Genomic DNA, 14,824 nt, shown 5'->3' on the forward strand with positions numbered 1-14,824 from the left:
CCACTCTCCCCCGGCTGCCCTCACTGACGACAGCTCACCAGTCGGCGCTCTCGCCCCGCCTTAAGTTCCCATCCCTCTTTTCCTTTTGCATTGTTCCTCCCGCCCCTACCACAACTTCCCTCCACGCAGCTCGACACGCCCCCTTCACCCCCCCCCCCCCAACCCCCCGCCCAAGAGGGCGCTCTCCAGCTGGTGTGTACGGAGATCCAGCCCTCTCCTTGGACCCCTCCTTTGGCCTCCCCGCCCCCCTCCCCTCCGCCTCGAGCACTGCGCGGGCGCGCGCGTCGGGCCCGGGCCACCGCTAACGCTAGAAGCCTCTTACCCCACTCCACCTACCCCACCCTACCCCTGGCGGCCTCAGGTTTGTGGGGCATACGTAACTCGGGCGGGGGGGTGAAGGTGGCAGGTCCCCACTGCCCCACCCCCTACGGGGTGAGGCGGTCTAAGCTCGGAAAGCTGGGACACAGTTGTCGGCCCTTCCCGGGGGGAAGTTGGTGGAGTTTTTCCGGCAGAGGACTCGGCGCAGAAACTTCCTCCGTCCCCCTATCCCCCCCCCTCCATGCAGGCGACGCCGAGTGAGCCTGAGGCTGGGGGCGAATCGCCGCAGAGCTGCGTGTCGGAAGCGCACTCTGGTTGGACAGCGGGAAAGCCTGTCAGCCTATTGGCCCCGCTGATCCCGCCCCGTAGTGCCGGGCAGCCTTTAACCTTTGGCCCCAGCGGGCGCCAGCCACTCAGATCGCTTCTTGTTGGTATATGCAGCGGCAGTGGCCGCCGGCGGAGCAGTCTGAGCCCGATGATGAGGCCGGGGACGGGAGCCGAGCGTGGAGGCCTCATGGTGAGTGAAATGGAGAGCCATCCTCCCGCGCAGGGTCCTGGGGACGGGGAGCGGAGATTGTCCGGCTCCAGCCTCTGCTCCAGCTCTTGGGTCTCTGCTGACGGCTTCCTGAGGAGACGGCCCTCGGTAAGGGATCGGAGCGGCACAATGAAAAACAGAGACAGGAAGCTTTCTCCAAAAGGAGGAGAGAGAACGAAGGAAAGAGCTCGAGATGGGACGTGCTCCGAAGGAGAGAAATGGAGGGCGGGGATGCACAAAGGGAAAGATGTGGGACCCTGGAAGTTTCCAGCGGGCCTGGCGTAGACAGCTGCGCGGTGGAGGTGCTGGGCCCCGAGCGCGGGGAGCGTCTCGGAGGGGCAGGCCCAGCTTAGGAGGGCGGGGAGGGCGGAGACGGGATTCTGTGGGCTTTCAGTCTGCCAGGACGGGTTCCCACTGGTGGTGGTGGGATCTGTAGGGTGCACAGCTGGGAGAATTTGCAGGCGATAATTACCTGGTTTTAAGACTTGGGACTAATGGACACAGGTAAAGGAAGTAGTTGTCTTATAAAAGCGTATTGAAATGGGTGAATTAGTTGTTTGCATTTAGTGTGAATGACAGACCTCAGTTTTGGAATAAGAAATTTTTTGTGGCACAAGTAATTTTACCCGGCTAAAGATTATATTTGAGAGTAGTATGTGTATTTTTTAGGAGAGAGGTGTCCCTGGATACCCCTATTGGTGTTTTAGAAGACCAGCCCTCATCTGAGTTAATTTGGTAATGTCAGCGTTTTAAGGCTTAAAATCAGTTTAGAAATAAATTTAAGAATAAGTGGCTTTAAACAATAGCTGTCTATCTTATATCTGTGTGATACAGGACAAAGTTGTTTTCATAACAGTTTTTAAATTGGCTTTCTTACACTTCTGAACTTAGCAAGTCAATTAGCCACCAATCAAATCAGTGTGCTTTAAAATAAAACTAAGATCTAACTGTCCAGTAATGATTTTATTTCTTTACCTATTGTTCTGGGATTTGGTTAAAGCTGGTAAGTATTGGTGAAGTGCATTTTGTTTAATATAAGAAAGTATAAACTATCCCTAATAATTAAATCACACTTTAGCCTACTGTTACTTCGCTACACTTAACTGATTTATTGAAATCAGATTTTTTGAAAAGTATTTATTGTTACTTGCTCCTGTTTAAATTGTCCTTATTTTTCAGATGGGGCATCCTGGCATGCATTATGCCTCCATGGGAATGCACCCTATGGGTCAGAGAGCGAATATGCCTCCTGTACCACATGGAATGATGCCACAGATGATGCCCCCAATGGGAGGCCCACCAATGGGTCAAGTAAGAATGTTTTTGTTTTATTTTGCTTTTATTTTTGCCTGTTGTATCATTGTGTCAAGATTTCAAAATCTGGGTCAAAACTTGTAGCTTTTTAAGGATTAGTTTATGTCAAAGTAATGTTTTCAAATAAGTGAAATGTTGAATCATGACACTAACCATTTTGAATATATGAAGTCTTCTGTATAAAATAACTACTTTCACTGCAACAAAACTAAGAGGTTGTGTGGTTTTCTAAATAAATTTAAAAGTAACACTGTAAATGTAGGCTTTTTAGTTTAATGACTTTTTCCCACAAGTATGTCAATTGAAGTTAATGTTCTAAGAGTAAATATCTGATAAATCAACATAATTTATATCGGGGGACCATGTAAATGCATAGAATCTGAAAATTGCAATTGTTTAGGTCTTTGGCTGTTTAAAATGAATTTTATTTCTGAAATAGCGTCCTCTTATTGTGTGTGTGTGGGGGGGTGTGGAGTTGGGTATGTTCTACTCTAATTTGATTCTTAATAGGACAGTGCCAAATAGGTAGTTCGTTTTTCACTTACACTATTGTGTTGTTGTTTTCTTTTAATGCTTATTGCTTCTGCACTCCTGCTTTGAGCTGTCCCTTCCATCTCCAGCATAGATTGAAAGCGGACATTTTGTGGGAGTGATTTGGACCAAAAGATTTTAATGCTGACTCAGTAAATTCAATAGAACTGAGTTTCTAGGGAAGCATTCAAGAAAAGTAACAGGTTTAGTTACTGTGAATAATTTTATGCCCCGTTAGGTTCTAATATTTCTTAGTAAAGCTGCTCTTAAATAGATAATGAGCTTTAAAAAATATTTAATCTTTAAATGCTTTCATTCTTAAAATTAGTTTGGTGACTGGTTTCTTTCCATTTGAGTATCTCAATAAATCATCAAAACTTTAGGCTAACAAAATATTTTGGAAAGCCAGTCAATTAGGTATGAACTTTCTGCTAATTAATAGTTTACTTTGATAAGCAGTTAAGCCTTGATGGTTTTAAGTTATTGGTGAAATTGTAGTGGAGAAGGAGCTTGCTCTGTCTCTTTACGCTACCTTAAGAGTAGAAGGGCTTAATGTCAGGTGCTTTTCTTTTTTTATTTGGAATATAGCTCTTAATTTTGTATAAAAATCTTTATTCAAAGGCACCAGGCCCAAAGATTCTGCCTGTAGGAGTTCTTTAAATAAAAGAATCATTTATTCTGTTACTCTAGAACAGGGGTGGGGAACCTTTTTTCTGCCAAGGGCCATTTGGATATTTATAACATCATTTGCAGGCCATACAAAATTATCAACTTAAAAATGACCCTGCTCTATTTGGTCAAACATTTAATTAACTCACCTCTAATGTCTTGGCAGGGCCAGACCAAATGATTTCCAGGGCTTTATAATGCCTGAGGGCCGTATGTTCCTCACCTCTTCTCTAGAATATCACAAGTTTTAAAACTCCCTAGGTGATGGAGAAACAACTTTGATTCCTCTTCTGTTTCTTTCCATCTCTAAGCAGCAAGGAGCTCTTCTTGTTTTCTTAGTAGAGCTGCTCTAACTAGATAATGAGCTTTAAAAAATATTTATTCTTTAAATGCTCTGGTTCTTATTTAAAATTAGTTTCTTTCCACAGAAAGATAAAATAAAACAATTTGCTACTGCCAGATGCTTCTCTCTTTTCTGGGGCCTTCTGTTTCCATTGGGCCAATCAAGGTAAGTTTTGCAAGGGATTGACCTGCTTACCCTTGCTGTAATGGTGCTATTGCACTACCAAAACTAAGATACCAGCTAGTCATTTCTAGTAAATTGCAGATTTTATTTTATTTTTTTTTAAGTACTTTTGTGTATCTATTGACATAAGCTGGTCACAATCTGCACTATGGCCCTTTCACTTTAGTTATATTAGTGACCGTTTTCCTAGTAAGGTTACTGGCTACTTGGTACGTATCCATTCAGATACTCTGAAGTTCACCTTGTGGTTTTCTTCTATTTTTTTCCCAGGCCAGTATATGCCATGTGACTTTAAGTATACCTGACTATTTAAATGTTTAGAAGTCTGTCTCTCCCAATGGCTACTGTTAAGATAATGAATGTCTTAGGCTTCTAGCTCTGAGGGTCCCCAGAGAGTCACCATTGTTTTTCCTTAAAATAAGATTATTCCTCTTTTTTCCTCTTAATATCTAACTAACAAATATTGGATCCAAATCTTGGTAAAACTAATTCTTATTTTAGCTTTGATAATAGACTGGGAGGGCATGGGTAATTTCAATACTCAAGTAATCTGGAAATCTATCTTAAAGAGCTGTAAACTACCTTAAAAATAAAAATTGATAATAAGCAATCTTGATCATTTTTTCTGCATCATTACTTCTGTTGACCCACTCTCAGAAGTATTAATGAGTAGTAAGTGGTCAGAATATAATGAGAAGTAGAATTGCCTGTAAGTTCACTGCAGTGACACAATGTTGGTAGTATCCTGCCCATCCAATTTTTAAAAAATGAATTAACAGATTCTTTAGACTTTGGTACTGACAGTTATGGAACCTTCATGTATATTGCCCAATTCACATTAGGATCTCATTCTGGGACCAGCTGAAGACTAAAATTGGTGGCAGTCTTCTAAATAATTATGGTTTTTGATATGTTATAGAACATAACATGAAATTTTAAACCTTAATTGTAAACTAATATACAGACTGGACAGAATAACAATCTATAGAAGCCAGAGTTCATAATTTTTCAAATGCAGCAAGTTAAATTTAAATTAAAGAAGTATTATGTTCGTTTTATTTTATTTTTTATTCAAGAGATAATCCAGAATGCCCTTTTTAGAATTCAGCCTGAATCTTTTAGTAACAAATATTTGAAAATTATCAATGGAGCTCAAAATTTCTTTAAAGTTTATCTGTCCTGTAGGTTAAATTTGCCTCTTTTCTTACTGTACATTAATTTCATATGGGAAAGTTGTGCTTTTACTTTCATAGAATTATAGGATTTTACAGTTGGAAGACCTTATAAGTGTTATAAACTTTAGAATAATATGTAAATTAAGTAATGTTTTATCAGTGGTTTAAAAATCATATTAATAAAGTAATTTTTCTGCTGGATGGCAGTACTCAAATTTTCAAAAGAAACTTGCATTAAGACATAATTATGTGTGAGGCCCTCTTCTTCCTCTCTGTCTATAGTCAGTAATGTTTTGCCTTTAAAATGTTTTTACCTCTCATTCAGTTATTTCTAAACAAAGGACATGCAAGTTCTTCTATCTTTATCATAGATGATTTGCCTTCACTTAAGCCTAAGGGGGGAGTCCTAGCTGGCTTTGTTTCTTTTCTTTTTTAATACTTAATTTTTGTTTTTGTTTTTTTAATAAGAGTAGAGTAAAAGATTTAAGGTCCCTTTCAGCTCTAACAGTCTATGATTCAATTCAAATTACTTGATAAGAGTAGCTGATATGTAAGATTATATGATAGGGAAATAAAAATAAAATTATTTTAGTAATGTCTCCTTAATTCTAATTATTTTGTACTTGTTTTTTTTTTTTTTTTTTTTTGCTTTTGTTCAATAAACATAAATAAGTAATCACTTTTTACCAATGAGTTTTCTTTTCTTTTATTGGCTTAAGGCTGGCTTTACAGATCTTATTGCTATTCCTGCTGCTATGTGAGCCCAAGTTACAGTCCTGTCTTTGGATACTCTTAGTAACTTTTGAGCTGGTTTTCCTACTTCAAGCTTGCCCCACAAAAAATTTTCTTAGATTTCAGTGTGTCATCTCCTTGCCCAAGAACTCCCAGTGCTTTTCTGTGCTTGTAGGATAATATCTAAATTCCACAATTTAACTTTCAAGAATAGTATAATTCAAAGTGCAATTCTGAGCTGCATGTTTTCATATTCCATAATTTGAACCTAGGCTGGTCTTTTCATGGTAGCTTGAGTGCTGTATTAGTTCAGAGTGAGCTCATGCTGTCACCTTCTTGCCCTCCTGCCCCCAGCTCATTACCACCATGAACTTTACTTACCTAAGTTCTGCCATTCCAAGTCCTACCTTCTTCAGGAGGTCCTCAGCAATCTTTGTCCAGTGTACACCTCCCCTTCAAATTATTATAATAAAATCCTATGTAATCAGCCTAAGAACTCTTACTGTTTCACTTATTTTGGCACTTCATTATTGACTTGTTTGGTTTTAAGGTTTATTTGCTTTGTCTTCCCAACAAGTAATAGATTGTAAGCTCTTAGAGGGCAGGGCCTATGTTTTGTACTTTTAAAGAATTCTATAGGTGCTGAGCACAGTTGTTGGCATATCATGGGTGCTCAGTAAAATACTTGTTGAATGAATGAAACAAACACACAGGTACTTTCCTGCAGTATAAGCCAGTCAGTAATGCTACATGTGACTGTTTTTAGTAGTAACCTATGTAACTTTACATTGTTACGCTTACTCTTGTTTTTGGTGTCTGCCTTTTTATTGTTGCTTTTTTATTTGACAGAAATGAAAGATAAATAAGGTGAAAATAATAAACAATTTTTAGTGAGTAAAGTGAATACTCATCTTCACTTTGTTTTATCTGTATGACTTCATTGATGATCATCTCTTTAAGAAGTTTTACCACAGATTTTTCCATATTCTAGGGGAAAATGATTGGGAATATAGGCCTTCCAGAGAAATTTAGAGTATTGGTATCTTAGATTTATATGACTGATTTGATAAATTGATTTATTGCTATTCCTTTGGAATTACCCTTACTTTTGGTTACTTACAGAATCCATGCTGTACATTGAATATTAGCCAGTGACAAGCTTTTTTAGGTTATATGCTCATAATTCTTGAATCTAGGTAAGTTTCTCTGTGCATTTACATTACCCAGGCAAGTACTTATTAAAAAAAAAAAATAGATTGCCTTGGACCTAATAATGTTTGTATAACTTTTGGGCTGTGTATATAGTTAATTCTTATAGGGTTTTTTTTTTTTAATGTATTTTACTTTATGTTTGTGTTTTGTTTTTTTTAATTGATTTCAGAGAGGAAAGGCGAGGGAGATAGAAACATCAATGATGAGAGAGAATCATCTATCTACTGCCTCCTGCATGCCCTCTATGGGGATGGAGCCCACAACCGAGGCATGTGCCCTGACCTGGAATTGGAACTGTAACCTCCTGGTTCATGGGTTGATGCTCAACCACTGAGCAATATCAGCGAGGTGATAGTTTTTACTAGTAATACTAAAAGATAAGTTTGTTTTCATTATATTTAGATAGAAGTTCATTTAAATATGAACTCTTCTATTTAAAGACTTTAGCTTGAGTAGTGTTTCTAAGTATGGGGAGTATTTGAAGAGATCTAAGAAGACCATGTACGATTAGAAGAATAATCTATACCTCTCCCCTTCTTTGAGTGTCATCAAGACCAGTATTTTCTAAAAATGCTGAAAAGTCTTGCAAAAGCCTTTTAAGACTGTTTTCACTTGGTATTTTTTAGTTTTATTTGACCATCTTCTCCTTCACTTCCCTGGTCTCTATTACCCCTCTGTTATCTGTTTATTTTGCTTTGTCTAGCATGGAATTAGCATTTTTGTGAGAAATGCAGAAATAGGGCCACTTACTCATTCTGTCTACTCTTTACTAGAAAAAGGGAACATCAAAATAAATTAGTATTAACACACACACATAAATGAAAGCAGCTTATAAAGTGCAAAATAGGTATTCAGTAAGTAGTGAGATCAGAAAGAAAAGAGGACTAGTAAATGTAGGGAGTTAACTTTTTTTTTTATTTGTTGATTTTTAGTTGCATTTGTAAGAAATCTGACCTGACCAGCCAGGGCTTTTTTTTCTTTTTTTTTCCTTTTTTTTTTCTTTTTTCCTTTTAAAGGTTTCAGGGAATAGTATTGTGGCACCTAAACTGTGTTAGAATTATATCACCATGTTTGTAAACAACTTTGAGAGATTCATATACCCTATTAAATTTGATTCTCCTGACTCTGAAACGTAGATTGACTAGATGGATGTCCAATTTTTAGACAGTAATGGTAAGACTTAGAGAATTAAGTGAATTATGCAGTGACATTTCAGAGCCATCTGTAAACTGATGTTAATATAGGATTGATTTATTATTTGTCATTACATGTGTTGATTTCTACTGAAGATGATGATTAACAATATTTAATAGATGTCTTTAAAGAACCAAAGTGCCTATCAGACAGATAGGGAATAGATAAGAGGCAACACAAGAGATACTTTCATTGTGAGTTAAAACTAGCATTTATTGAGCATTGTTCTAAGTGCCTTCTAAGTGTATTTTCCTATTTGATCCCCTACAACAGTACTATCACATGAGTAGTTTTTCTCAGTGTTACAGGTGAGGATATTGAGACCCAGATAGATTAATTAAGTTAGCCCAAGATTACACAGTTGTTAAGTGGCCAAGCTGGTATAGGAATGCTGGCAGTCAGACTCCAGAGTGTAACGACAAAATAGCTTACTAGGCTGCTTCCCTGTATAGCAGTGTGAGATTGTCATTAAGCTAACTAACCTCTTTGGAATTTGAAAGGAAAGAATATACAGTTGAACCTTGAGCAACGCAGATTTGAACTGCCCAAGTCCACTTAGATGGGGATTTTTTTTCAACAGATACTGTAAATGTATTTTTCTTACGATTTTTTAAAATAACATTTTCTCTAGCTTACTTTATTGTAAGAATACCATGTAAAATACATATAACACATAATATTTATTAGTAGACCATGTTATTACTAAGGCTCTGATCAATAGTAGGTTATTAGTAGTTACTTTTGGGGGAGTCAAAAGTTACACTTGGCTTTTCAACTGCCCAAGAGATCGGCACTCCTAACCCACTGGTTCAAGGGTCAACTGGACTTAGTCAATTCTAAACTCTTTAGTTTGCTAGATTTTTAAGAAAATCTAGCAAACTAAATTTTAAATATTAGCAACTGACTTATTAAATGGTAAAATTCTATTTCATGTGGTAATAGTTTGTGAAAATATTGTCTCGGTGTTTTCTTTGTTTATCATTGTTTCTTATATCAGAAAACGACAAGTGTCTGAAATCCTATCTAATAAAAGAGTAATATGCAAATTGACCATTATGCTATACCAACAAGCCACACCCACCAGCCAATCAGGAGAGCGTATGCAAATTAACCCAACCAAGATGGCTGCAGCCACGGAGAGAGCAGGAGGCTTGGGTTTACCTGGCAGTGGAAGAAGCCAAGCTTTCTGCGTGCCCTGGCCTGCCTTGGCCTCCGCTTAAGGCTACAAAGTTTCAATTATAGAAGATAAATAAATCCCAACAAAAATGGCACAGCCATGGAGCTGAAGAGAGCAGGAGACTTGAATTGCCCCTGGTGATGGAGGAAGCCAAGTTTCTGCAGCCCTGGCCTGCCTTGGCCTCTGGTTAAGGCTACAAAGTTTCAATTATAGAAGATAGATAAATCCCTACAAAAATGGCTACGGCCACAGAGGGAGCAGGAGGCTTGGCTCTGCTCAAGGCTACAAAGTTTCAATTATAGAAGATAAATAAATCCCAGATCCCAGGGCCTCCATTTGGGTCGCCAGGGTGCGTGGCCAGCCTGCAAACCACCACAGGCCCCTCGCCCAGGCCACCCCATGGCCCAAGGGAACCCCCATTCTAATTCGGGACACCCTTCAGGGAAAACCAGCCGGCCCCCACCGGTGCACCAGGCCTCTATCCTATCTATTAAAAGAATAATGCAAATTGACTGTCACTCCAACACAAGATGGCTGCCCCATGTGGACACAAGATGGCCAGCAGGGGAGGCTAGTTGGGAGGGACCAGGCCTGCAGGGGAGGGCAGTTAGGGGTGACCAGGCTGGCAGAGGAGGGAAGTTGGGGGCGACTGGGCCTGCAGGGAAGGGCAGTTGGGGACCCAGGCCTGCAGGGAGGGCAATTGGGGTTGACCAAGCCTGCAGGGGAGGGTAGTTAGGGGAAAATAGGCTGGCAGGGGAGAGTTAGGCATCAATCAGGCTGGCAGCCAGAAGTGGTTAGGGGCAATCAGGAAGGCAGGCAGGCGAGCAGTTGGGAGCCAGCAGTCCTGGATTGTGAGAGGGATCCCAGATTGGAGAGGGTGCAGGCTGGGCTGAGGGACACCCACCCCCTCCCCCACCCCCCGCACGAATTTCGTGCACCGGGCCTCTAGTTTATATATATAACTAGATTAAGGGGAAGGAAGTAAGGTTAAATGATTGTTTCAAAATGCAGACACTTACTTCGGTTAAGGATGTGCTTCAGGTCCTGGCCATGTTGGTTAGAGTGTTGTCTTGATATGCTAAGGTTTCAAATTTGATCCCAGGTCAGGAAACACAAGAATCAATAAATGAAACAACAAATCGATGTCTTTCTTTCTTTTTCTCAAATAAATTTAAAAATAAAAAAGAAAGACTCAGCTTAAAAAAGGGATATTCTTTAGTAGTACTTTTGTTTATTTCCAGTTGAATGATAATTTTGTTAAATTACAAAATGTTGTTTTGCAGTTATTCAAAGATTATTTTTTATTCATTCATACATTTGTTCATAAAATGAGTTAGTGATGTAGACGCAAGTTGTTTTTAAATAGTACACTTAAACAAAAACCAAGCAATCCAATTAAGAAATGGGCAAAAGACACTTTTTTAAAGAGGGCATAGAGACATGAAAAGCCTTTAATCATCGGAGCATGAATAAAGCAACAAACAGCAAGTGTCAGTGAGGATGTGGAGAAAAGGGAACCCTCGTGCACTGCTGTCTTGAATGTAGATTGGTGCAACCACTATGGAAAGCAGTATGGGGTTACCTCAAAAAATTAAAAATGTAATTGCATTGTGATCTAGTGATTTTTACTTGGAATTATCTGAAAGATAAGTACATATGACTTCATTCATATGTGAAATCTGATGACAGTATGAACTAACAAGCAAAGTAGAGACATTCTCATAGGAAACAGGCTGACAGTTGTCGGGGGAGTCAGGATTGGAGGGCTGTCTGGCAGTGGAGGGATTGAGCAAAAAAAACCCAAAAAACCTCAAGGCCTCAAACCTCAGAGGGAAGGTAGTGGAGGGTGGGGGTAAGGGGGATAGATCAACCAAAGGACTTGTAGGCATGCATATAAGCCTAACCAATTGACATAGACAATAGGGGGGTGAAGGCATGGGTGGGGGGTTGGGGGGCCAATGGGGGTTAAGGACACATGTAATACCTTAATAAAGAAATTAAAAAACACACGGACAACAGTGGTTATTGTGAAGGGAGGATGAGGGAGAGGATATGGAGGATGGTACAGGGGGGGATAAATGGTGATGGAAGGAGACTTGACTTAGAGTGGTGAACATATAATACAGTGTACAAGTGATGGCATTGTAAAATTGTGCACCTGAAACCTGTATAATTTTTAATCAGTGTCACCCCAGTATATTCAGTAAAAAGGAAAACATAAATAGTACACTTAATAGCCTCTGTAGAGTACTAATATTGTGGAGTTTAAATTTGGCACATTTAAAGGGAACCAAGTGAAAATGCAAAAGTCAAACTTTTAAAAACAATTTGCAACTATAGAATGGTTTTTAAAAATCAAATTTGAGTTAATATATGTCTTGCACACTTCGGTTCTCTCTGATTCACTTCTTAATTATAGCACTTAATATTTGCCTCAGTAGCTTAAATGGAAATTTGTGAAGTGCTACATGGTTGTGATTTTATAATGTGCTTCACATGAAGCTTACATGAACTACGACTTTGTAACTTGAATGATTTGGCTGATGGAATTTGTTGTGGTATTGTGGCAACTAGGTTAAGAATTTTTCTCTTTAATCATTTTGAGCCAATATCCCATTTCATTGGAAGTTACATTGCCATCAATCTTAAGACACTCAATTGTATTATGGTGCCCTAAGAGAGAGAATAAATAAGCCTAAAGTGAGAAGTCTAAAATATTCTACAAATAAAGCTGGGATACCAAAGAGCTATTCTCTTCATGTGAAACAAGAAAGAAACCTATCATCAAAAAGAGGACAGCAAAGTAGTTTGACTGTCTCAAACTTTGGATATTAGGCAGAGGAAAGGAAATCACTATTGAGGATTGGAACCACACTGATGCAGCCTAGATTCCCATTATCAGTGGTATTAAATAAAATGATTTAGAAAAAAATTAATGGTCTCAAATTTATGGTGCTGCCAAGTTATTGGCCCACGTCAGCACAAACCCTCTGAAAGATTCAACTTCAGTCAGATAGGCATGTTCATGTTATGTGTGTTGTAGAATTAATGAAAAAACAGAAATCATAACATTTCCACAAAGTGGATTCTTCAGGCTTTGGAATCAGGCTTGTTTGTGATACTCAAGCCTCTGGAAGAGCTGTTATTTTGTCAAACTCTTGTAATAGCCTTTCATAAGAAACATCGTATTTTGCATATTTATGTTTTTGTTCTTTGGTTTCATGTGAAGAACATCACAGTTTTGGTTTAAAATTACATTAATGATCTATCTAATTTTGGAATAGTCAGTTTATTTAAGAATCTTATAAATATCAGGCTGAACAAGCTTAACCAGTTGTTGCTCCTAAGAATTTATAAAAGTACTGATTGAGAATTTATCTTTTTATTTGAAATTAAATCTCATTCTGTAACCAATATCATGAGTTCTAGTCTTAAGGTAAATTTTTGGATGTTTTAAAATTGAAAGTGTGGGAAGAGCAATTGAGAAAATTCTATCACCTTTTTAAATTAGAGGGAGAGGAAGGGAGGAAGGAAGAAACATCTATGTGAGAGGAAAAACATCTATTGGTTGCCTCCCCTAGACACCCTGACCTGGGATTGAACCCGAAACCTAGGTTTGTGCCCTGACCCGAGAATTGCACCCATGCAACCCTTTGGTGTACAGGACGATGCTCCAACCAATTGAACTACCCTACCAGGGCAAACTGTTCTTTAATGATTCTCATATGTTATTTGTTGTATCATTGGCCTTGTCTCTAAACTTTTGTGCTTTGTTTTTTAAATGGTATTTGATCACTTGTGTGTCAGAATATTTCAGTTTGAAATTACATTCATTTGTGCTACCATGTGGAAATTGTTGCATGATGGAGATTTTGTTTTTCTGTTAAGTTTTCAAACTTCAGTTTCTCAATTTAGCTTAGAATTCTAGTTACTGGATGTGTTAACTAGCTTTTGATTTTATAAACAGACCATTTTAACAGCCGGCTCACTATAATCAGTAACTTAGTACTTATAGAATTCAAACCTATTTTGCTATTAGCCTAATGAAAAATTAATGTGAGGGTATGTATGTCTGTAGGGGTTTGGAGAAGAGAGGGGAAAAGCATAGTTCTCATTTGATCTCTTTAATTTTTTTTTCTTAATGTGCAAATTATTTTTGTTATTCTGTTAGTGAGGGTGCTGGAGGCTTGTCAGTATTTCGATTTTCAAATACTGCACCTTTTTTTTAATGCTTATTTGAATGTGTATTTCAAGTTTTAGTCACGTTTTCTGTTCTTGTTTAGTGATGTTTAAACAGTTTATTTAACGTTTTGAGAAGCAAACAATTTTCCCTTTAACTTATTAATACCATTCTACTTCATTTTAATTGTACTTTAGCCTGGCTTTGCTTGATGACTTGACTTTCAAGTAGTAAAATTCAGTGTGTGGGTGGTCTTGTCTATCTTTAGTAACTTTACATGCATATGTTCCTGTTGACTAATATTTTTATTTCTTTTTGGTTCTTATTTCTCAAATTGTTCATTTAATTTAAAATTTTTGAATAATTGGTTATTTAAGTATCTATGATTGTATATAATTTTTATCACCTTCCATGTTTTCTTTAGACTTGCTCATAGTAAAATCAAAATTATAATGTGAGATTATACTAATATACATGAACATAGGTCAGAATCCTTTGGAAATTTGTTATTCTTCATGATCTTTATTCATGTTTAGTAGGAAAAATTAACTCGTAGATTTGGATGGCAGTTATTGGTACACTAGATTAAGGTTCCAAACTAATATTTTTTCTCCAGATATTTATGTATATACTTTATTAATTGTTTTTACCAGTGAGGTTATAGATGATTTGTAATCGAGAAGTTTAATTTTTATGTAGTTTTAAAAATCACTGAATTTTAAACACCTTTGATCTAAAAGGACCAGATTGCTATAAAATTATTTAATTAAATATTAAAAAGGTGAGAAATACTGAAAAAAAATTTGTCTAGCTCCAAAAAAGGGAGAAAAGCATGAGTGTTGAGCTAAAATTTAAAGGAAATTAATATTCTTAAATTTAGATTACAAATAACATAATTGTCTGAACTTTTAAGTTTGTTAAAATAATTTTGACTATACACACTAATTATCACATAAGTATTAAAGTAGGTAATTGATGAAGTACTTCATTCATTCAACAAGCACTTACTAAGCATACTACCTATATAATACAGTGCTCACTGGGTTTCAATCTTAAGTTGTACATAGATCCTTCAAGTCATATTAAGGGCTTTGGTCTTATGCAGTAACCTTTTTTTTTTTTTTTTTTAACTTTTGTTCTAGATGCCTGGAATGATGTCTTCAGTAATGCCTGGAATGATGATGTCTCATATGTCTCAGGCTTCCATGCAGCCTGCCTTACCGGTAATCTTGTGAAAATAACTATTTCCTATGATGTTTTG

At 37.8% G+C, this 14,824-nt stretch overlaps 1 protein-coding gene across 8 annotated transcripts in view; it reads left to right on the forward strand.

The window, feature by feature from the left end:
* The window catches only part of PRPF40A (pre-mRNA processing factor 40 homolog A), a gene marked incomplete at its 5' end in the record, with an annotated part of 57,103 nt that overhangs the window by 397 nt on the left and 41,882 nt on the right, over window positions 1-14,824 (forward strand). For 4 of the 8 annotated variants that reach the window (XM_079782209.1, XM_079782210.1, XM_079782211.1 and 1 more), the window contains 3 exons: window positions 566-961; window positions 2,033-2,164; window positions 14,706-14,786. In XM_079782209.1, coding sequence (XP_079638335.1) covers window positions 566-961; window positions 2,033-2,164; window positions 14,706-14,786 — 609 coding nt within the window. Of the gene's footprint in view, window positions 1-240; window positions 962-2,032; window positions 2,165-14,705; window positions 14,787-14,824 lie in introns of those variants that run through there. The other 4 variants (XM_079782215.1, XM_079782216.1, XM_079782213.1 and 1 more) reach the window with 2 other exon arrangements.

This window comes from Cnephaeus nilssonii (assembly GCF_951640355.1).
Source record: "Cnephaeus nilssonii genome assembly, chromosome: 10".
NCBI classification, from domain to species: Eukaryota; Metazoa; Chordata; class Mammalia; order Chiroptera; family Vespertilionidae; genus Cnephaeus; species Cnephaeus nilssonii.